At 55.5% G+C, this 23036-nt stretch overlaps 2 protein-coding genes across 5 annotated transcripts in view; both read left to right on the forward strand.

Annotated features, from left to right (window-relative positions):
* Positions 1–1010: 1010 nt before the first annotated feature.
* LOC122899097 (translation initiation factor IF-2-like) lies at positions 1011–2356 on the forward strand. The gene is made up of 2 exons (XM_044236754.1): positions 1011–1021; positions 1306–2356. Exons 1-2 carry the CDS (start codon positions 1011–1013, stop codon positions 2354–2356), a joined length of 1062 nt encoding a protein of 353 aa, XP_044092689.1.
* Positions 1823–23036, forward strand: part of ZNF362 (zinc finger protein 362) — a 39471-nt gene continuing 18257 nt past the window's right edge. Inside the window, exons 1-4 of one of the 4 annotated variants that reach the window (XM_044237740.1) lie at positions 1823–2093; positions 15104–15229; positions 20742–20805; positions 20969–21215. In XM_044237740.1, coding sequence (XP_044093675.1) covers positions 15192–15229; positions 20742–20805; positions 20969–21215 — 349 coding nt within the window. In that variant the 5' untranslated portion in view covers positions 1823–2093; positions 15104–15191. Of the gene's footprint in view, positions 2094–12552; positions 12615–15103; positions 15230–19824; positions 19966–20741; positions 20806–20968; positions 21216–23036 lie in introns of those variants that run through there. The other 3 variants (XM_044237742.1, XM_044237743.1, XM_044237741.1) reach the window with 3 other exon arrangements.

Genomic DNA, 23036 nt, shown 5'->3' on the forward strand with positions numbered 1-23036 from the left:
ACATAATATCAATATCAGGTACCTACTGAAAATGTGGTTTGTGACTGTTGGTGTTAGCCTTGATCCCCCAGCTGAGGTAGTAGCTGTCAGGTTTCCCCCTGTGAAGTTACTCTTTTTGCCCTCCCTTTCTGTACTGTACACTTCGGAAGAAAGTCATTAGGTGCAGCCCATGCCTAAAGAGCCTAGAGTTTGCTCCCCCTCCTTGAATATCTCCATAAATTATTTTGAATTCTTTTGCAAGAAAGATTTGTCTCCTTTCCCATTTATTTTTATCTCACTGAGCTCCTCAACAGGGGGTTAATACTTTTCCCATCCTCTAGAAACTGGAGGGGAAACTTCCTCCCCTGGCTCACCCCAGATCCAATTTCCAAAGCCCTTCTCCACCCCCAGAGAAGAGTGGCCTCCTCTGTGTCCTCCCAGTCCCGATCCCCTCCCTGCCCCTTCTTGTACTTTGTAATGCCAACTAATTCCGGCCATACTACGATTTGTGCCCTGCTCTGTGCTGGCGCTGTGCTTGGGGCTTGAAAGCAAATGGCCTAAGTAGGCCCTTTCTTCCAGTTGCTCGCAGTCTCGACGTCCTGTGCCAGACTGGACTCCCCTTGGGGGCAGGAACTTCGTGCAACTTGTTCATAGCTGGGTTTTCAGCCAATCAGCACAGCGTGGGGATCGTAGGTCCTCAATCACTATTTACCCAATTGGGGAATGCTTCCGGGAGGACCAGCAAACACTGGCAGGTGATTGTGTGTGTGTGTGTGTGTGTGTGTGTGTGTGTGTCCTTCCCTGGGGACTGGGAACTCCCTGAGGGTAAGGCCAGCCTGGATTCTTCTGGCCTAGAGGCTGGGTGGCAGTGAGTGACACAGAAGTCTGAGTCGGTGAAAGGATCCAGGGCCGGGCCGTCTCCTCAGGTAGAAGTGAAGTTTAGAAGCGGACACAGCCCGGGAGGCCGAAACCGAAGGACTTGGTGACTGATTGGCTGGGGAGGGTGAGGCGGGAGGAGGAGTCACACGCAGATGGCTCTGAGGTCTGGAGCTGGGGGACAGCCGGTGCCACCTCTGATAGACTCTGTGAGAGGAGCCGCTGACAGTCTTAGGCGGCTCCACCCTTTAGGGGCTCGGGCCTAGGGCCAGGGACGCCCGGAGCCTACAGAGGGAGGGGTGGCCTGGCCTGTACAAACTTCTGCCCCCATCTCCATGTCTTCGCCTTAACAACAACAAAAAAATCTCAGCCTGGATTTTGAGCACGGTCGTGGGTTACCAGGTGTGGGGACCCATTCCGGGGGTCCCCTCCTGTCTGCCGTCTGCGCAGGAGACCCCCCACCCCAAGGGCAGCCTGGTCCCGCCGGACCCGGGTCCCCAGCCCGCCATCGCCGCGAGAAGGGGGCGGCGAGGCGGCGGCCCGGCCTGGGCGGGACAATGGCCGCGGCCGCCGGGGCCCCGGGAGCCCCCGCGCTGGGGAAGGGGCTGGCCTAGGGCCCGGCGCCGGTGCCCTCCCCACGCGGCTCGGGCGGGCGGAGGGGGGCGAGGAGTTCCTTTGTGGCTCTGCCTCGGGCGCGGCGCGGGCGGGGGGCGCGGCGCAACTTTGCCAGGCGGCGGCGGCGGCGGCGGCGGCGAGCGCGAGACGAGGCCCCGGGGCCCAAGCGGGGCCCCCAGCGCGCGGCCCGCCCCCGCCCCCCGCCCCGCGCCCGGCCCCCTCCCCGCGCCCGGCCCCCTCCCCTCGCGCGCCGTCGCCCGCGCCCGGCGCTGCCCACTCGCGGGAGCCCCCGGGGCCGGACGGGCTGCGCAGCCGGAGAGGCGGGGGCCCGACGCGGCCCCCCCTCCCCCCCGGAGCCGGGCGCCTGGCGCGGGGGCTCGCCGAGCGCACGGGGGGCCGCGCGGCGCTGCAGACCCAGCCTCCCGCCGCCGCCGCCGCCGCCGCCGCCTCGGCGCTTGCAGAACCCAGAAGTGAACAGCAGGCGACCCGGAAGGTTTGCGCGCGGCTCCGCACCGAGCCGGAGCCCGAGCCGGAGCCCGGAGCCGGAGCCCCAGCCCGGCCCTGCAAGGGCCGCCGGGCGCGGGGCTGCGGCCGCGTCCCGAAGCCGCCGCCAGCACAGCCAGGTCCGTGCGGGCCCGGGGCGCGCGGGGAGCGGGCCCGGCGGCGGCGGCGGGCGCCCGCCCGAGCGCCCGCCCGCGGGAAAGTTGCGCCGAGTTTCGGGCGGGGGCGCGGACCGGGCGCGGGCGCTGTCAGCGCGGGCCGGGGCGCTCCGAGGGCCCGGGGCCGCCTGCGCCTCGGGCCCGGCCCGGAGCAGCAGCGGCGGCGGCGGCGGCGGCGGCGGCGACGACGGCGCGCGGGTAGGAAGTGTCTCCGGCGGCGTGTCTAGGTCTGCTCTCCGAGTGTGTGCGTGTGCGTGTGTGTGTGTGTCTGTGTGCGTGTGTGTGTCTCTCTGTGTGTTTTCTTAAGCCGGGCTATTCAAACCTGCTGCAATTCTCCGGTAAACAATGATTCATGGGGCTTAATGCAAATAAACGGATTGCAAACGGCGCGGTTCGCGCACTTTGCAGCCGGCCCGGTGGAGCGGCCAGTGCCGGATTTCTCCCCTTTTTTGCAGATCTGCAGAATATGGCGTCCCTGTCCTGTTTTAAAAATAAGCCAGGCTGCCATTTTTGTTTTTCTTTTGTCTGAAAATTTTAATAAAACTGTCTGAGAATGTGGGAGAGGCGGCTGGAAGCAGAGGGGGCACCCGAAGGGTTGGCTTTTTTTCCTTTTCTTTGGCGAGAGCCGCGAGCCTTTCGGGGAGGTGAGACACAATGCAATTGCACTTTAAAGAAAAAAAAAAAGGAAGCCGCTGGGTGATTTGGGGGGGAGGGTTGGGAATTTAAAGTTAACTCCAAAAGTTTTCTTTTCTTTTTTTTTTTTAAGCTCTTTTTTTTTTTCTTTTTTCTTTTTCGTTTTTTCTTTTTTTCTTTTTTTTTTTTGGAAGGCGGTGAAATGCCGCGAAAGGATCTCGGGGCCCATTTCTCCCCCCAGCCAGCCGCCTTTGCAGGATTTTTGGGAAAAAGTTAACTGCCGGTTTCCTCAGAGCTGCGGGGGGCACGTGGAGGGCTGGCGATGGGGACTTGGGGGGACCAGGAAATGTCTTTTGGAAAAGGCTCTATAAAAATGGCATTGTAAGGAACTAGATCCTCAGATTTGGGAGAGAGGGCTGGCAGTAGGGGCTCTGAGCCGGCCCATGGTTTTCAGCTCAGACCCCGGGCATGAGGAAATAATTCTGCTCTCCCCTGCCCTGGAGCAGTGTGTGTGGGGAGGGGGGGTGCTGTTTCCTTCATGGGTGGCCGGGGTAGGGGGTGGCCTCTGTAGGCGGGAATCATGCCCTGGGCCTTGGGGTGGCTTCTGGAGCCCTCCGGCAAATGTGTGTGTGTGTTTGGCGGTTGGTAGTTGGAGAGCCCCTTCTTTGATCTGGTGGGCCTCCTGCCCTCTGGAGGTGGCATCTGGTGGCAGATGCCCCTGGGTGGTGGGCTTTTGTCAGGGTGCAGGCTGGGGGCCCCAGTGGGTCTTGTCTGAGGGGAGGGGTAAGAGAAGGTTGGGGGGAGGTGCGGGTTTGCTAGTCTGAGCCTCTCCCTAGTGGTGCCCTTCTACCCTTTTTTACTACTCCTGCCCGCACCCTGAAGGTTCCTCTGTTGGAGGCAGTTTGTACTTGGGTGAAGTTATTGACGTATCTTGCGGACGGGTCAGAGCCTGCTGGCTTTGAAGGCTGCAGGGGGGTCTTAAGACCAGGCCCAAAGGTCTGAAGTGGCAGGCGCTGTCCAAGGCACCAGGCAGTTGGGCCTGGTCTTTACCTCTTTGGGAAGGTTTGTCCTGGGAGGACCCTGAGCCCTTCTAGCCCCTGTCCCAGCATCTCCTGGAAGGGAGACCCTCTTGTCTCACTCCTGGTTTGTATCCTGGCTCCAAAGGACAATGTGAGCTTCCTGAGAGCAGAGTCAGGGATTGAAGGGTGGGCTTTAGGGGTTCAGGGCTGCAGAACTTGGCATGCCTGGGCCAGAGGGTACCAAGCTAGGTATTTTTCAGATGCAGAAACAGGTCCAGAGAGGGGAAGTGATTTGCCTAAAGTCACACTGCTCGTTAGAAGGAGAGAGAGCTAAGCTAGGGACTCTGATGTTCAGACTCCCACTTCTGGGCTCTCTCCACTTGGAGGCCCTGATTCCTAGAAGAGTCTTTCTGGACAGAAGTGGACTGGAATGGGATAGCATGTCCCCCTTCACTGCTCCCACCCCGGCCAGCATAATCCTTCCTTGTGAATGGAATACAGTTTGCCTATTGGAGTATGTGCTTATTACCCCATTAGCCTCCCCCAGAAACTTGCTCGTGGTGAAATTGTTGAGGTGGGGATATTTAACCCCATTTCAAAATTTAGGAAACTGAGGTTTGGAGAGGTTGAGCAGTGGCAGAGGAAGACTTAAACACAAGGCCCCCAACTCCTTGTCCAGGCCTTTCTCTAGGTGGACTTTGATGCTTGTAGATAGTGCTTTTCCCCACCTTCTGGTGTTTGGTCTCTCTAATTCTTCTGCTGACCCAGGCACTGTGTAAAAATCTAGAGGCCCCAACCCTGTAGAATGCCTGAACTGAAAAGGCCCTGAGAGGTCATCTGGGCTCAGAGAGGGGAAGCCACTGGCTTGAAGTCACCCAGCAGTTTGGGTCCCAGCTAGGACCAGAGCCCTGGTCTCCTGTGTCCCTTCCGCTACAAGAAACTCAGAGGTCTGAGAGTGAACCACTCTGCCCTCCGCTAGGCTTCACTGGACCCTAGGGAGCAGTGATTGCTGCTGCTGCTGGTGATTGGTGATGGCTTAGTGGGTGCTACAGTGACCAACACCTCAAAGAGACATGAGTTTGTCTGAGACACTGAGAAATAGGCTATCTGCAGGCTTGGGATATGGAGGCAAGATGGCCCTAGGTGGAGAGGAAGCTGGTGTGTGGGTGAGGTCTGAAGCCGTCCTGGCCCATCCTTCTCTGGGCAGACACTTCCTTGCCCTGCCTCTCTGTAAAGCAGAGTCCTTCCCCCACCCCCTTCTTTCCTTCCTTCCTTCCTTCCTTCCTTCCTTCCTCCCTTTCTTCTTCTAACTAGCCATCAGTTATTCATTCATTGGCTTTCTAGATCATTCCCTTATTCTTTTCATTGTCCATTTGTTAGTTTAGTGGTTAGCCATTTCAGTCATCCATCCCTCTGTCCTTCCATCCATCCAGTCTCCAGCTCACCCAGCACGGGCTGGACAGCCACGTGAGGTACAAGGACAGTCCTCCTGGGCTCTGAAGCCAGCAGGGAAAAAGACTGCAGGTAGGAGGAACACAGCCAGGGCAGTATTTGTGGGTGCCTGCATGAGTCACAGGGGAGGTCTCTTGGTTTGAAAATACTAGAGAGTTAGTTCCACAGACAGTCATGGTGGTAGATCTGGGTCCCGGGACCAAGTCGCATTTGTGGATCAGACTTCACAGTTTGCACCGGGTGGTACATGGCTTATATCACTTTGGGCACATTCTTCCCTTTTTTGAACCTCAGTTTCTTGATCTTTAAAATGGGCACACTGCAAATCTCTTGTGGGCTCTGGGGTTGATATCAAGAGTACGTGGGATAACAAGAGCCCTGGCCAGGCTTGTGGTAGGAGCTCAGAATATACCAACTGAATGATAAGGAATGTTGGTCACTGCCCCAACCCCCACCTTGAGTTTTGAAAACCATCATAATATTTTCAGGGTGAGCCAAGTGATCTGGGGACCCTAGAAGCCCCGCCCTTGCTTGTCATTCCCCTGCTAAAATTCTTCAGATGTTTCCAGGACATTTCGAGGAACAAAAACCCGAAGTCCTTTGCGGAGCCTACAGGGGCCCCTCATGGTCCAGCTGGGCCTACCTGCCCCTCCGCTCCCCTGCCTGTGCCCCCAGGCTCACACCCTCCAGCTCCAGCAACCACTTTCTGCACCTTGAATGTACGGATTGTGGGGGGGCCCTTGCATATCCCCTACCTGGAGCTCTTCCTCTAGCACGTTCTTGTTTCACAGGTTTCCACTCAGGTCACCTCCACCGGCAGGGGGGTGGGGGACTTCCCTGACCACTTGCCCTGGGATAGCTTCCCGCTCTTGTGACCTGGTCACATCAGTGCCCTTTCTACTTTGCCTTGCGGCTCTTATCGGTATCCGGAGCTTTCTCATCGATTTGTTTATTTGCATTTCTTGCCTGTCTACACTGCTGAACCCGCTTCCACCTCATGTGGGCTAGTGGGCAGGTGGTTCCGGCTCCGCCTGGTGAGGACTTTCATGGAGCTGGGGTGGCACTGACCCTGGCTGCAGGGCAGTGCCTGGGAGATGAAGGGACCGTGAGTTCTGTCCTTTCCTCCTCTGGGAGACTCTGGGCTATCGTTAGGAAATAACGAGATGATTAAATCATGGCCTTTAAGAATCACAGTGTCTTCCAATCTCAGACCCTTAGCATCTGAAGGGCTTTCTACCTCAGGACCTTTGTTGCTTGGAGTCTTCGTGCGGTCTGATCTAGGATTTAGAAGCTTACAGAGGGACCAGCACTGAGTACTTTGTGTCGGGCCATGTTCCAAAAGACTTTATAAACGTTAACATACTGAATTCTCATTGTTTTCATCCCCCTTCCATTTTACAGATGAGGAAATTGAGGCACAGAGGGATTAGGTAACTTGCCTCAGTTCGCAGAGCTCATCAGGGGCATTGCAGGACTCGAACCTGGCACTCTGGGACTCCTTCTTAGAATCCCACAGCCTCGGAGGGGAAGCCCAACCTCAACCGACTCCTGCACAGAGAAGGAATCCCCTTCCCACATCCTTGACAAAAGGGCCTCTGATCTCAGCCAGGGTGGTGGGGAGTTCCCTCCTCCCCAGGCTCCCCGCCTGTCTTCTTGTCAGACAGTTGTCATTGTCAGAAAGATTTTCTTCACAAAGTGTAAAGTGCCGCACTTGCCCTGTGAATAACATTTAGGGAATGATGTTCATAGATTCCCGGTGCTTTTGACTTTGTGGTTTCATGGCTTCCGTAGCCTTTTTCTCCCTACTGGGTCGTGAGCCGCTCGAAGGGCAGGCAGCCTTGGTGCGTGGCGCCGAACGTGTGAGTCAGTCAGTGAATATGTGTGTGTCCAGAGCACGGTGCCCGAGCACTTGGGGACAGAGGACCGTCCTCCCTCCGTGGAGCCCCGGGAAAGCCTGTCTCTGTTGGTAGGGCTCAGAGACGATCTGGGCAAACCTCAGTCTGTCCACTGGGGGAATAAAGCAGGAGGGGAGAGGAGCAGGGCTTGTCCAAGGCCACACACACCTTACACAGTGCCCATGTCCATGCACACTCACCGTGCACGCCTGCTTTCTTGTCTGCACACAGGCACACGTGTGCACATGCGTGCCTTACACGGGAGTTACAACTTACATACACACATTCGTTTCCACCCACGAGGACGTAGCCTCCCATCCTGGGCCTCACGCATGATCCCTCACGTCTGTCCTTGCACTCGCGTGTGTGTCCACACCCAGCCGGAGCTCTGCTTCTCGCCTTTCGATGGTATTTATTTCCAGAGCATTTACTCTGTATCGGGCCGCGGGCTTCGGGCTGCAGACAGAGGTGAGAAAGTTGATGTAGCCCCTACCCTCGTCCCAGAGACAGACGTTCCACAGAGGAGCCCACGAATGACGACTGATTGCAGGTTCGGGTCAGTGCGAGGAAGGAGAATCTTTTCTGTGATGAGGGCTTCCGTATAGCTTCTTGGTGTTGGGTTTACCCTAACGAGTAAGGATCGAGGTGCACGTAGGGCTGGGGTGCTTCTGGGAGGAACTGATGACGAACTGTGACATTTTCCAGGTGAAGGGCCATCTGGGCAGAGGGTATGGCCCGGGCAAAGACAGTGAGGCAGGAAATCAAGGAACATGGACAAAGTGATAACCCCGAGACCTGGGCGAGGGGAAGGTGGGTCTGGTCTGGCCAGGCCAGGCCACTGGTAGGTCTTCTGTGACCTGTTTTTACTCCTCCCCACATGTGCACCCCAGGCCCTCCCCACTGCTCTCTCTGACCAGCCCAACCTTCCTGTTGCTGACTTGCCCTGCTCAGGGCCCACTCTGTCTGCCGACCTCCACCCCGGTCCTCAGCTCTGTCTGACCTACCCTGCAGGCTGCCTGCCTGCTCCCCTCACTCACCCCCGCCAGGGTTCTGAGGTGCATACAGCGTGAGAACCGGCTATGACCACCTGCCAGGGGTTCCCAGCCCCGGACCTTTAGGACCTGTCAAGAAAGCTCCTGGGGGCCAGGCCAGAGCCGGGGTTCGGCAGTCGGCTCTCCCTTTTGGACTTATCCCAGACTTGGCTCTCTAGCAGTCAGGGAGCAGCCCCTGTGGGTCCTGAAAGCCTCCCTGAGCTGCTGAGTCTCCTGCCCCCGCCCCAGCCCAGTTAACCTCCCTGGTTGGCCGGATTTCCCTGTGGGTCTTTGGAATGTTGGGAAGGGCTCCCTCATGCCTGAGAGAACCTTCTAACAGAACAGCAGCTAAGGCTTCCAGAGTCCTTCCTGCACCAGGCACTGCTCTCCAGACTTGACTTATTTACTCCAAAAGGCAGTGCTGTGGGGACAGCATTGCTCTCCTCTGTTGGGGAACAGTCCCAAGGGCCTGAATTGGGGCTTTGACCTGGACTCTCTTTACAGAAACTGTACTTTTAACCCCTGATTTGCCACTTTGTTCCTCAGAGGGTCCAGGAGCCCAGGCTGTGATTGAGCTGCAACTGTTTTTTGTTTGTTTGTTTCTTTCTTTTTTGTTTTTTTTAAGATTTTACTTATTTATTTGACAGAGCGTGTGCGTGAGCAAAAGCAGGGGGAGTGGCAGAAGGAGAGGGAGAAGGGGAGAAGCAGACTCCTGGCTTGGGAGCCCATTGTGGGGCTCAGTCCCCATGACCTGAGCCAGAGGCAGATGCTTAACCCACTGAGCCACCCAGGTGCCCTAGCTGCAGCTGGTTTAGGGGAAGAAGCAGGTGCCTGGGTGGCTCAGTCGGTTAAACATCTGGCTCTTGGTCTCACCTTGGGTCTTGATCTCAGGGTCATGAGTTCAAGCCCCGCCCTGGGGGGGGGGGGCTCTGCACTAGGTTTGGAGCCTGCCTTAAAAAAAAGAAAAAGAAAGAAAGTATAGAGGAAGGAGCAATGGCCCAGAGAGGAAATGGACTTGCTAAAGGTCACACAGCAAGCTGGTGGCAGTGGGTTTGAGTTTCCTCTGCCCTCACCAGCTTCTGTGACTGGGTGTGGGCCTCTTTCCTGACTCCAAACAAGGAAGAGATTAGGGAAGAAGCCAGGAGAGTGGGACCCTCATGGGCTGGCAGAAGGGGCATCGGGTAAGGGCTTCTTGGGTGCCTGGATCTGTGTTTCCTAAGTCATTAAGCTGTTCGTTTATGTTCTTAGCATCTTTCTGAATGTGTTCTGTATTTCGAAATGCTCCGCACAGTGCCTGGCATGAACTGAGTACTCTGTTCCTCTTCTTCTTGTCCGTTCATGCTGGCAGAAGGACTTTCCTGTGAGGATGGGAGCTGGGGGTCCCCAGGGGAAATGGAAGTAGAGAAGTAGAGAAGGGCTTGTGTTCAAAGCCTGCAGAACATTCTCTCAGTCTGAAAAGGGTAACCCGGCCCATTCTCTAAATGAGAGCCCTGTGGCTCTCGGAGAGGGTGGTGTCTCTGGGTGGCTGGTGTGGGGGAAAGGGAGGGACAGAGAGGCGAATGGCAGCATCCTAGCTTCCACTCACCAGGGCACGGGTAGCAGCCCTGCTCTTTCCAATTAGTCCCTCCCTCGCAATGAGAACTGCCCTTCCAACTCAGCCAGGCTGCGGAAACCCGGCCTAATTGGATCCAGGACCCTCGGGAGGCTCTGTCCTCACAGGAAGTTCCCAGGAGCAAGATCCCGAGGCTGGCCTGGGTCCTGGAGATGGGGTGGGGCTCAGCAGCTGGGGCTCGGCCCTCTGGGCCGCGTGGAGTAGGGACATGTGGAGGGCAGAGGGATCGTGAGAGGCAGACTTGGAGCACGTGGGTGTCTTACAAGCTGGGAAGATGGGGAACCTCAGCTTCTCCCCTTTAGACCATCTCCTGCCTGTCACTTCCAGGCTGTCCTTCTGGTCACATATTGTCCTGTCTACTGAAAACCTTGACTGTGGCCTTCCCGTGCTCAGAGACCTTCCATGGCCCCTCCATGGCCTTTTATCCAAGCACCATAGCCTGGAACTCTGGCCCTTTGTCAACTGCCCCAGCCACCCTTCCTCCATCTTCTGCAAATCCCTGCACTATATCCACACCCGACCAAACGTGATGCTTTGTGCATTCCTGCCACTGGACCTTGGCACATGAACTTTTTACCCCCTGGCCTGCCCTTCTCTGGCTTCTCTTGACCTCTCTGCTTTCCTCATTAGTAAGTCCCACCTTTGTGAAAGCTTCATGCATCCTCAGTGGGATGAGCTCATCTTTCCAGGAACGCCCCTACCCCATAGCTCAGCTGAGCCCCAGCAGCAACTTGTCACTCTGGGGCAGGGACCATGGTTAAGAACCCTCAGCTACCCTAGGAAGCTAGCAGTTTGCCGTGTCTTTGCACATACTGCCCCTCTGCTGGGGATGTTGTCCCTCTACCCTTGGCTCTCCTGGCAAACTTCTCAGTCTGTAAGGTGCACGTGGACAGACCCCCTCCTCTCTCTCAGGGACAGCCCTTCCCTCTTAGTGAATGTTTATTGAGCACCTGGCACGAAGTAGGCATCTGAGCACTTACTACCTGGCCAGAGCTTGGCCCTGGGGCCGCATTGGTGGCCCTGTCCTTGTGGGTCACGACTGGAGGGATTATCTGGAGGCAGGATAGAGAGGCGGCAGAGAAAGCAGGGGGCCGTGGGTGTGCACGACAGGGCAGTCCACTGCGTGCTGGAAGAGAATTCGAAGGTGCCCTTTAGCTGAGACCTAGGGAAGAGCCGGGTGAGATGTGGGGCCAAGTCGGGGTGTGGGGTTGTCACTAAGAACCAGACCCAAGCCCTGGTCTCAGAGAACTCACAGCTATGTGTGGGACTGGGTGCACAAGGAAGCGGGCAGTCCTAGCAGAGTGGGATCAGGGCTGGGGTGGAGGAGATCCAGGAAGCTGGGGGTGCTCAGGGGAAGAGGCCGCAAATACAGCTGTGGAGGGGCTGATGAGTACGGAGGCCTCCCCAGGGCTGTGACGCCTGTGCATGGTGGCATGAGAGTGCAACTTGTTTTGGGGGACCTGTGGGGGATGGGGTGGGGGAGGCTGTGGGGATGTACTTGCTGGGGATACATGTGGCCTGCAGAGCCTCATTGGCAGAGGCCTCTGGGTGCTGTTCTGGGGATTTGGAACTGTACCCCCAAACTGATGCGAACCCAAGAGAGATTTCAAGGAGGCATGAGTGACCTGGGCAGGCTTTGACCTGGTCCTCCCCTCTGAAGCCCCTTCCTGACTCTTTGCTCCTGGCTGGAGTCTGGGGTGGGGCTGGAGGGCTCATGGTGGGACCGAGCAAGCCCCCCACTCTCTCCGAGCTCTTCTCTCCTCCTGCAGGGCCTGAGACCAGAATCCTCGTGGATCTGTGGGCAGGAGCTGGGCTGTCCTGCTTGGCTTAAGCTTGCCGAACCTTTAGTTTCATGAAAAATATGCCTTAAGGAAGTCCCATAACTACGCTGCAGAAAAGTCAGAGACGAGGGAAGTGAGGTAAACCCAAACCTGCCATTTCTGCCCTCACCCCAAGCCTGAGGCGCCATCACTGCTAGCCTTCCGGTTTTTCCTTCCCTCCTCTCAGTAAATGATGTTCATATAGATGTCATTGCCCTGTCTACACATACAATTTTTAAAAATCTGCTCCCCTCCCCCATCTCCCTGACAACTGCTATATCGTGAGTTTTTTCTTTTTTTAAGATTTTATTTATTTATTTGACAGAGAGGGAGATCACAAGTAGGCAGAGAGGCAGGCAGAGAGAGAGGGGGAAGCAGGCCCCGCCCCAAGTAGAAAGCCCTATGTTGGGGTTGATCCCAGGACCCTGAGATCATGACCTGAGCCGAAGGCAGAGGCTTAACCCACTGAGCCACCCAGGCGCCCCTCACGAGTATTTTCTACGTGACTTCAGGGTTGTTCCAATCCTTCCTTCTAACAGATCCAGTGTCAGGTGGAAAGCATGGACTCTGGAGCCTGACTTTCTGGGTTCCCATTGTACATGCTTGGCTTTGGGCAAGTTACCGAATTTCTCCTTGCTTCAGTTCCGGGTAAGGTTGATATGAGTGTTGAATGAGTCATGACAGTGCCAGTGAACATTGGCTATTAATGATTGCAGACCACGTCTCTGTGTACCATGACTTACAGAGCCATCCTCCTATTTAAAATTTTGGCTCTTTCATTTTTCATTATTGTAAAAAAAACCCAAAAAACAAAACAAAACAAAACCAAAAAACCTCACTGAAGCAAACCACTCTGTACATAAAACTCTGTCTATATTTGGGTTATTTTCTAGGGAAAGATGACCAAGAATGGGATCACGAGGCCAGGAAGGCTGAACATTTTTTTTTTTTTTTTTTTTTTGAGTTCTTGACACATTACTACCAGACTTTTCAGAAGTGTGTGGTGCCTGGCTGGCGCAGAAGGTAGAGCATGTGACTCTTGATCTCAGGGCTGTGGGTTCAAGCCCCTTATTGGGTGAAGAGGTTACTTAGAAATAAAATCTTGGCGGGGGATGGGGGAAGAAGCGTTTGTTCCATTTTACAGTCCCACCAATGGCTAGCAGTGCCAGTTTCATCTTACATTCACTAGCATTGGGTATTGTCATTTTCTTCTTTCTTTTTGCTATTTTAAGAAGTGAAGCTCATTTAATTTTCACTGCCTGGGAAGCACAGCCATTTTCTGTGTTGATTAGCTGTTAACATCCTTTTTGGTCTGCTCGTCCTTATGGAGCACATATAGCCCCTTCTCAGCTGGCTTAGGAAGGTAGGGCTTAGATCTAGGAAATAAGCAACAGAGCGACACCGGGGACAGTATAGTTCCAGGATGAGGGAGAGGACTTCCCTCTATCCAGGCCATGACCCTTTCAGTTCCCTCCATCTAGTGCATTCATTCATTCATTCAAACGTTTATCAGGTACTGTGCAGGGCTTAAAAGACAAATTACTCAGCCGTGATTGTGCCCTGACAGCGTGCCTGACAATAGAGATGGGCAAGAAAACAGACAGAAAATAGGGGGATACGTGCTCTGATGATGGATGTGCAGGGCACAAAGGGAACCAAGGAGAGGCAACTGACACAGCCTAGGAGGGTGGAGGTGGAGCAGCCCTGGAAGGCTTTCAGGAGGAAGTGGTTCATACGCTGGAGCTTGAAGATAATTTGGCATTAGCCAGTGAAGTGGGGAGGATAGAGGGTTCCAGGGAGAGGAGGTAGTCTGAGTGAAGTTTAGGAAATAAGAAAGGAAGTAAAATCCTGGGGGAGCCTCTCTGGCTGGCTGGGCAGGGTGTAAGGTGGGAAGAATCACTGACGCCACAGAGGTCAGTGAGGGCCTGATACATAACTTAGCCCAAGGAGTCCGGGCCTTGTCTGGAGAGAAGTAGGAAGCCATGGAAGGTTTTAAGGAGGTGAATATCGTGATCTGCTTTTGTATTTTAGAAATCTCACAGCAACTGCAATAGGAGAATGAAACGTGGGCTGTGGGTAGAGGCAGGGAAACCAGTAAAGGGACTCTTGGAGTAGCCAAAGGGGGCCTGGACCAGGGCAGAGAAGGTGGTGGAGACCTTTCCCCACCTTCAAACAGCTCCAAAGTGCACGCCGAATGTTCCATCTGCCAGGTAGCCTTTGCTGACACCCCCTGCCGCCTAGCTGGGTTGCACGAACCCAGAGGATGGGGGGCGTGCGGGTCCTGGCAGCCAGCGGTCAGTTGAGTGCCCACCATCAGCTGACCCTGGCTTCCACCTGCGCCGCCATGCCTCCAAGATGCTCCATCTGTTCCCCCTCTGCCCTTGGGCTACCAACAATTTTCTGTCTTTTCTTTGAGAATAAATTTATTGTTTTCATTATAAAAGCAACCGAACGACATTACAGAGAATCGAAATCAGACAAACAAAGACAAAAACCGGATCAGCTCCGGCCACCTCTCCCAGCCCTCCCCCTGGGTGTGGTTCCCTGCAGCTTGCTTTTTCTGACGCAGGTTTTTATTTTTGCCTCCTCGTAATCATAGTGTCCAGACAGTTTTGGGTCCTGCTCTCTCCCATTTGCTTCGTTGGGAGCTCATTCCTCTGTGGCCATGGGGTCTGGGCAAATCTCAGTTTTTAATGCCTGTGAGATGGTCTGGGGACGGGGGTGGGGAAGAGTTGCTGACCTGCATCCTGGGGTCCTCCCCCTGGGCTGCCTGTCCTCTTTGTGTCTGTCTGTTTGTACTGTACCTGGACCTCCCAGGGGCCAGGGCCTGCCACCCGCCGTGCATCTTCCTCGGTGCCCCCTCTCGTACCCTTCTGTGGAGCTTACAAGGCTGCCCTCGGGCCATCTTCCTGGGAAAGGGTCATGGGCAGATCTGGGTTCAAATCTGGACGTGGCTCTGGGACCTCAGGCACATTACTTAACCTCTCTGGGCCTCAGTTTCCTCATCTGTATCATAGGTCTATTGCGATAGTAAAGTATGGCTGTAAAATCGCCTTAGACAGTTCTGGCCCGCTGTGAGTGCTCAAGAAAAGGGAGTCGATATTATTTTATTTTTTTATTCTCCAGAGAGTTTCTGAGACCATGTTGGGCTAGGTGCTGGAATGGCAAAGGTGAACGAGCACTAGTTGTAACTGTGAGGAACTCACAGTCTCTCGGGGAAGTCACCCAGGGTAACAGATAGCCACACCAGGTGTGATGGCCCTGTAGTGCTGCACCAGATCTGGGTGGTGTCCTAACTCCATTACTTGCTAGCTGTGTGACTTTGGGCAAGTTGGTCAACCTCTCTGAGCTGCAGTTTCCTCTTCTGTTAAATGCACATCTCACAGGGGCATCGGAAAGACTCAGTGACGTGATGCATATGACATACTCAGCACAGTGTCTGGCACATAGTGGGTGTTGAAATTGACGGTAGCTGCCATTTTATTATTGTTATTGTTATTCCCATATACAAGGTGCTGTTGGGAACACAGAGGAAGTGACTGACTGGGGGTTCAGGGAAAGCTCCGTAGAAGAGGGAACACTTGAGCTGGGTCTTGAAGGATGAGTAGAAGTTCACCAAGTGGGAAAGGACACTCTAGGTAAGGAGCCTGTGATTCCAGGTTGAAATCTGTCAATGAGGGGTTTGTTCTTTGGGGGGGACTAAGGCATTATGTTCATCCCAACTTCCTCACGTGCCCTCCCTGCTTCCTTCTGGGTCTGTCCCTGAGGACTCACCCTCCTGCAGCAGCGCCCACCTGTGACTCCGTGTCCTGGTGGCTGTGGGTTCCTGCTCTGTGTCCCCATCTGTCCATGTTTGGGACCATAAGTCTGTGTCTGTCACGTGTGTCCGAGTGTGGGGCCGTCTGCATGTTCCTGTGACTGTGTCTGCGGGGGGATTTGGAGGTCCTCCTGGGCCACACGGTGCGGGGGGTGGGGGGGGTGAGATGCATGCTTCCTTGGCCTCCAGCTCCAACTGGATAGCCAGGCCTCTTTGATCATTTTCCTCCGAGTCCCAGCTCAGGTCCTCCCTGCCTCTCCCCTCCATCCCCTTCTCCAGGGGCCTCCTAATGGGTGTCTCCTGCCTCTTCCCCTGGTCTCTCCGGTCCTGTCCACACTCATTAGTCAGTGGAGTCTTTCTAAACCACAGATTCTGCCCCATCACCCATTGCTTTGAGTCCACACTCCAGGCCTAGGATGTTGTCAGCTTTCCCTGGCTGCTGGCTCCAGCCCCATGTCCCCTCTCCCAGTCCACACTGGAACGCTTAGCTCCTTGCACACGGCGTGTCGCTTCTCACCTCTGGGCCTTTGCTCAGGCTCCTGCTTATGCCAGCCACGCTCCCCCCTCCTTTGTTGCCTGGCTCACTCCCGCTCATCCTTTAAGACCCAAAGCAGGCATCACCTCCACTGGGAAGTCCCCCCTGATCCTTTTCTCCATCCTGGGTCAGGCCCCTGGCTCTGGGTTGCTCATCCCTTAACTTGGGGGGGCAGGAGCAACTGATTTGCCCCAGATCACACAGCTGGTGAGTTGGAGCCGAGATTTGAACCCAGGTGCACTGGGCTCTAAACAATGCAGGCTGTTCCATGGTCCAGGTGAGGTGATCATAGCTAGGACTCGTGGAGAGGAGTGGGTGGATTTGAGGGAGAATTTGGAAATCCAGTCCCGGGGCAGTGGCTGGTGGTGGATCTGAGCTGGGCAGGGAGTGTTGGGAGGTATAGGGACACGTGTGTCTGTGGCAGGAGCATCTGGCAGATGGGGGTACCCGCTCACAGTCAGGAATGGCTCCAGGGGGCACATGTCTTGGGGGAAGACCCAGTGCAGCTTAGGCTTGCTGAGTCCAAGCGGCCCACCAGACAGGCAAAGGGAGGTAGCTGGAAAGTGGGCCTGGAGCTCCAGGGACAGGCCCCGTCTGAGGGCGGGGACTTGGGACTTGGACTGTATTTAGAGTCCTAGAGCGGGTGGGCCAGCCATGGATGAGGTGGGTGGGACACAGGAGCGTAGCTTGTGGGGGGGGAGTTCTGAGAGACACCGAGATAAGGAGCCAGGGTCACAGTTTCACGGAGGGTCCAGGCAGCACGAGGCCATGAGGAGGGTCTGGAGGGTCCTCGGTGGCATGTAGCAGGGCTCAGGCGAAAGTTCTTTCATGCAGAAGCTTGTGGGTCACAAGTCTGTTTCCTCCACTTAGCTGGGAGCTCCTGGACAGCAGGGTGCCCCCTTTTGCCTCAGGTCCCCCAGCTCTCGACCCCAAACGGCCCAGAGGATGGATCCAGAGCGAATGGATGGGCGGATGGTGGATGGGCCCACCGTTTTCAGAAGCAGCACTAGGTGTTTCGTTCATCCATTTTTCTGACTTTCTTCACCTTGTGGAGCAAGAAAAACGAAACGGTAGTGCGCTTGCCCCGCCGTGAGCGTCCGGGCTGTGTGTCTCTCGGCTCACAGCAGTCTCGCCTTCCCTCGGGGGCTTGAAGACCAGTGGACACATCCCGCCCAGCCAGCAGCCTGTCCTGCCTGTCCCCACAGGACCTTACAGGCGCAGCCCACTTTGCTCCTCCGCCCCTGCCTCGGCCTGGCCCTCAGGCTGCTGCTCCCTTTGACCTCAGTCCCCCTTGACTCCGGAGCTTCTGATGCCTTCTCCCCACCAGCATTCCGGCCCAGCCCCTGGGCAGGCCTTTAGCGCCCTGCTGGCTGGCCGGTCCCTCACTACCTCCCCTCTCTGGCTCTCTTTTTGGTGCCTGAAGGTGACGGGCTCATGGACCCAAACCTGCCTCGTACTTGCACACATCCACGCCTCTGCTCGGGCTGTGGCCTCCTGCCCTGTCCACCTGTCCCAAACACACACCTGAGCAGTCTACTGCTTCAGACCCCTCCTTTCTGACAAGGTCGGAGCAGCTTCGTCCAGTCCTCACCACCCTACCTGCTCACCTCTGGCGATGGCCCGTCACGTCATGCAGGCCCCCAGGTTGCCCAAGGGGCCCCCCACCCCACGGGCTGGCTGGAGCCTCCCTCGTGATACTCCAGAGCTGTACCTGGCAGTGGGCCTGACACCCAACAAATGGTCAACCCCGCCCACCTTCCTCACCTTTGACGCACAGTGGGTATGTGCCAGGACCAGGGACACAGACTGAATCATGAAATTGCGACCAGCCAGAGAAGAACATGGAGAAATTAGGCGGAGACCGTGGGGATCAGGTTAAGTGGCCCAGGGCAGACCATTCGCTTCTGTGAGCCTGTTTGTCCAGCCGGGGCGAGGGGCCATCCCTGCCCGGCCAGGGGCCTGACAAGCGGCAGAGAGGATGCTCGACCCCAGCCATGGGACCCTAGGCCAGCCACCTTCCCGGTATCTCCCTGACCGGGCTGGGCCTTTGGGAAGCCTGAACTTGGCATTGAGCTAAAGAGGAGGAGTAGAGGGTAGCCTCCGCAGAACTCCAAGGAACAGCTGGAGCAGTAGGCAGAGCCTGGGCTGGATCAGGCCTGAGGCAGAGCGGCCTGTTTCACCCCATTTCACAGATGAGGAGCACTGAGTCTCTGAGAGCTGAGGCTCAGCATTGCAGTGCGGTGCTCCCTTTGGTCTCCCCCATCCTTGTGGCCTGGAGCAGAGTGCTTCCCTCTGCAAAATGGAGGTGAAACTATTCCCTGCTTCCTGGGGGCTCTGGGGAGAATGCCAGTGGGCATAGAAGAGCTTTGTAAACTGCCACATTGTGTGTGGTTGACTTGAATTCTGATGATCATTCCTTCATTTATTCACTCTGTCATGCAACTCATGTTGTGGGTCACCTCTCGGCGTGGCTGCCGGGGATACTGAGATGGGTGAGACAGGTGTATCCAGTTCCCGGCTTCCCTTCCCCCCCCCCCCCCCAGCCTGGAGTCTCTTCTCCCTGGCTCTCCAGCTCCATTCCCTTCACACTTTCCCTGGTGGATAGCAGGTCCTGAGGTTGCTGGATGAGTGGGTGCCTGCCCCCCGGGCAGTGCCCTTTGTATCCTAAGAAAAGGCATGTTCACGAGCCTGCGGTCAGGATGCCTTGCCTTTCCCCTGAACAGCGAAGGGACCAATCAGCTGGACTTTGGAGTTAGGCAGATTAGAGCAGGGATCTCAGCTCTGCTTCCATGCTGTGTGACCTTGACCAAGTCACTCAACCTCTCTGAACTTGAGTTTCAGTTATAAAATGGGATGACGAGAGTACCTGTCTTTGAGTGTCGATGTGCCTGGCACAAGGGAGGCAGTTGATAAGTGGCAGCCTCCTCCCTGTCATTATTGTGTTGAGATCTTTCTGAGAAAGGGGTCTGGAACAGTCAGGGAGAACTCTAGGCAGGAAGGGCTTATTTAGCATTGGGCTGTGAGGGAGGGGCAGCTTGATGTCTGTGGGTAGAGGGAGCAGGAGAGCCCTTAGAGGCCAGGGGCTGTCTGACCCTCAGCCTGGCCAGGCTCAGACCTCAAGCGGCCCCCAGGCTGGGAGGGAAAGGCAAAGGTGGTTTTGTGTAGCTGTCCAGCCATTTGCATGTGGTTTATTGGCTCAACCAGGGACTGGGGTTTGCAAAGCAAATTCCCCAGAGGAAAAGGCTTGAGCAAATCCGATTTCTAGTTTGACTCTGGCACCCAGCCCTGTCGTCTTGGACGGGTCCCTCCCCCTCTCTCCAAGCCTCAGTTTCTTCACTTAATAATACCTCCTGTGCCTATTTCTCAAGTAAAGATTATAAGGGTAATCTGTATCAAAAGTCTTTATTAAGAGTGTTGAGATTAGATTGTATTGAGAGTTTTCTCCTAAAACCCTCTGCCTGCAATTCCACTAGGAGCTCCTTGGGCTTCTAGGACGACGAAAAGAGGTCGAAGGCACTTCACTTTGGCCTTTCCTGTCAAAATAAACAGTTTCACTTAAGCACCAATACTGGTAGGTATTTAGGTTAGTAATTTCTCTTTAGGGAGACAGCGATAGGAGAATTTTGGTGGAGAACAGGTTGGTTCAGAATGGTCCTGTAAGTCACTTTTCTTTTTTTTTTTTTTTTAACGATTTTGTTTATTTATCAGAGAGAGAGAGAGAGAGCGCGCACAAGCAGGGGGAGTGGCAGGCAAAGCAGGGAGAGAGAGAAGCAGGCTCCCCGCCGAGCAAGGAGCCCCATTCGGGACTTAAGCCCAGGACTTGGGGATCATGACCTGAGCCAAAGGTAGAGGCTTAACTGGCTGAGCCACCCAGGTATCCCTGTAAGTCACTTCTTGACTTACTCTCGGGTTGCAGGAAGATTGGAACCCTCTGGAAGAGTAAAATAGCTCTGAAGGCCCATCCTTCATGCTGCCCTGGTTGAATGGCCTAATTGTCCGGGCCTGCCATGGAACTTGGAGAGGTGAGGGTCATCAGTAGACTGTCACGTAATTCTAGTGAAGAGCCCCAAACTGTCCGAGCTGCAGGCTTCCCCAAGTTGCTCCTTTAGCAGAGTGTGCTGACACAACCTTGTAGGTAAAATTGGCACGTGTCCATGCGTGTTTCTTGAAGGCAGCTTTCCAGAGGTAACAGTTTTTGGGGTCAAAGGACAGTAATCACTTGGGTCTCTGTAAACCATAGTACCAGATTGCCCTTCAGAGTGGCCATATCTGATGACCCAGGCTACCCTCTTGTTCTGATGAAGATGTCTGCCCTCAAGGGAACAGCGGTCAGAAGGGCCAGGATCTGGGTTGGGCAGTTGCCTCTGTTCTGTGGCCGTTTACAAAGTTGCTCCAAGACTCCCCAGTGTGTCTCTGTCTGGCGGGAGTGGGTGTGGGGTGGGTTGAGGGGCTTCTATGTGAAATCCATGGGTCCATGGGGTGGGCTCTACAGCCTTGGGCCCTTTCGGGGGATGGGAATTGGTCTGCGACATCAGGGTGATGGGGGACTGGGAGCATAGCTGGTCTGTCTCTGACCTTTGCCCTCTGGGGCCCACGGAGGGAGACACTGAATTCTTTGACTTTTCAGCCTAGGGACATGGTTGCCTGGGCCTGGGAGGGGGCCTGCCCTGCTGCAGGGTGAGTGTCCCACGAGGGTGGGGATCCCAGACACTGGGCCAGACTTGAGTGGGCATGGCTGATGGGAGCTCGTCCCAGGCCGGTGGGGAGGGTCCCCGTGACAGTCGCTCTCTCCCCGCAGGATGGCCGAGCCTCGATTTAACAACCCCTACTTCTGGCCCCCTCCTCCCACCATGCCCAGCCAGGTAAGACGAGCGCGTCGTCCTCTGGCGGTCCAACCCCTCTTGGAGCCGCTATGCTTTGCCTGGGGCTTGGGCCTGGCCTGTGGTTCTCGGGGGACCCGCGGCCCGGGGAAGGGGCCCGGACGCGGCCCCAGCCCCCTCAGGGCGTCTCCTCTCCCGCCCACAGCTGGACAACCTGGTCCTGATTAACAAGATCAAGGAGCAGCTGATGGCGGAGAAGATCCGGCCGCCCCACCTGCCGCCCACGTCGGCCTCCTCGCAGCAGCCGCTGCTGGTGCCGCCGGCCCCGGCCGAGAGCAGCCAGGCCGTCATGTCGCTGCCCAAGCTGCAGCAGGTGCCGGGGCTGCACCCGCAGGCTGTGCCGCAGCCCGACGTGGCGCTGCACGCGCGGCCGGCCACCAGCACCGTCACAGGTATGGCGGGCTGGGAGGGGGCGGGGCGAAGGCCAGGGGGAGGGGGGGCTTGTCCTGGGAGCACCCCCGCCCCCTAAATCCACGGAAGAGCCCTGACCAGACTTGTGGGTGAGGGAAGGGGCCGGTGTGCGGGGAAAGGTTGGCTGTTCATGAGGGAAGTGGATGGGGAGGAGGAAACAGCATATGCTAAGCGGGTGTGTGGGTGGGAAGCAGGTCAGCCGGGGTGGGAGGGCCAAACCATGATGAGGATGGGGTTTATGCTGGTAACATGGCAGCTGGTTCCAGGTGAGCGCCTGTGTGTGCCCAGCAGTGGTCACTTACTACTCCCAGCAGCCTGTGCGGTGGGCACTGACAGTATTAGGTTGAACACTCGACCGTTTTTGACTTAGAAAACAACCATTCGTTCTCTCCGTGAGGTCTCCACTTAACAGATGAGGAAACTGAGGCAGAGTTGCACGGCCAGTAGGAGGCAGAGGCAGGCAGTGTGGTTCGATCCCGGGTGTTAATGACCCTTGGCTTTAGCTGGTCTCTAGAGAGGAAACAGACCAGATGTGAAGGGCCCTGTGGGCCAGGCTGGGCAGTTTGGACTTGACCCTCGGGCAGTGCAGAGCCCTTGAAGATTTTTAAGTAGGGGAGGGGATTGCTCAGATTCGGGTTAGAAAGCTGGGTCTGGGTGCCAGGTGGGGGACTGGCTTGCTGGGAGAGGGAAGGAGTCAGGGAGATCTGTAGGAGAGTGGTGGCCTGGATCAGGCAGTAGCAGTGGGCAGGGGAGAAGGGGACAGATCTGAGAGTTGTGGAGGGGAATGGACAGGGCTCGGTGCTGGGCTGGCCCAGGGGTAAAGAGAGGGAAGACCTGAGAGAAGAGCCCAGGCATGGTCGGGGGCCAGGAATCACAGGAGGAAGCACGGGGTAGGGAAGGAGGTGAGCTCAGTCTTGAGGGGTGTCACGGGGCCGAGGCTGCCTGATGTCTACCTCAGAGCCTGCTGGACAGGCTTTCTCTGGAGGCCACGGCAGCCGGGCCTTTGTTCCTCCTCTGGCTCACCCCTGCCTTTGGTCGGGCGCCTCTGCCTTTCTCCTCATTCCCCGCTTCTCTCAGAGACGCCCAGGAATTATGGGACCCAGTGAGCCTCCCTGAGGCCCCAGCCACACTCTGCACATCCCCCCTTATTATGATTTTATTAAATTTATTTTTTTCATTATAAAAGTAATATTAAAAAAGTAATATAAGCATATTAAGGGAAATTTGGGGGAAAAAAAGAGAAACTAAGGAAAAAAACGCACTCATAATCCCCAGCTCCTAACTCCGCAGTTAAGGAAAGCCTTTTGGTTCATTTCCTTCCTTTTCCACCTTTTTTGTTTATTTTTTAATATGCGTGTGTGTGTTTTGCTGAGCTTGTAGTAGGGCTATACCCATGACTTCAACTCACTTTTCCTCCTCAACCATTCTACCATGAGCATTTTTAATGCTTTTTTTGATTATAAGGGTAATTTGTAGTCCTTATAGAAAATGTAAAGATTGCAGACAAGCTGAAAAGAGAGAAAATTAGCTTTCGTCCTACTATTGTTAGCATTTTCATATGTTTTGTCTATAATTTATTTTGTTTTATCCTTTAATCACAGATCTAAAAAATGGATGAATTCATCAGGTAAAAATTCAAATAATATAGAAGCAGATAGACGCAGTATGAAAATCTCCTTTTACCAGAAAACTCTTTTCTCCCTAGAGTGAACCACAATTTAGACACAAATTTAGTTGGGTGTGTCTTCTCAGAGCTATTTCTGTGCATTAATGCACACATCTGTATTGCCTGTTACCTACAT

This window comes from Neovison vison, chromosome 2 (assembly GCF_020171115.1).
Source record: "Neovison vison isolate M4711 chromosome 2, ASM_NN_V1, whole genome shotgun sequence".
NCBI classification, from domain to species: domain Eukaryota; kingdom Metazoa; phylum Chordata; class Mammalia; order Carnivora; family Mustelidae; genus Neogale; species Neogale vison.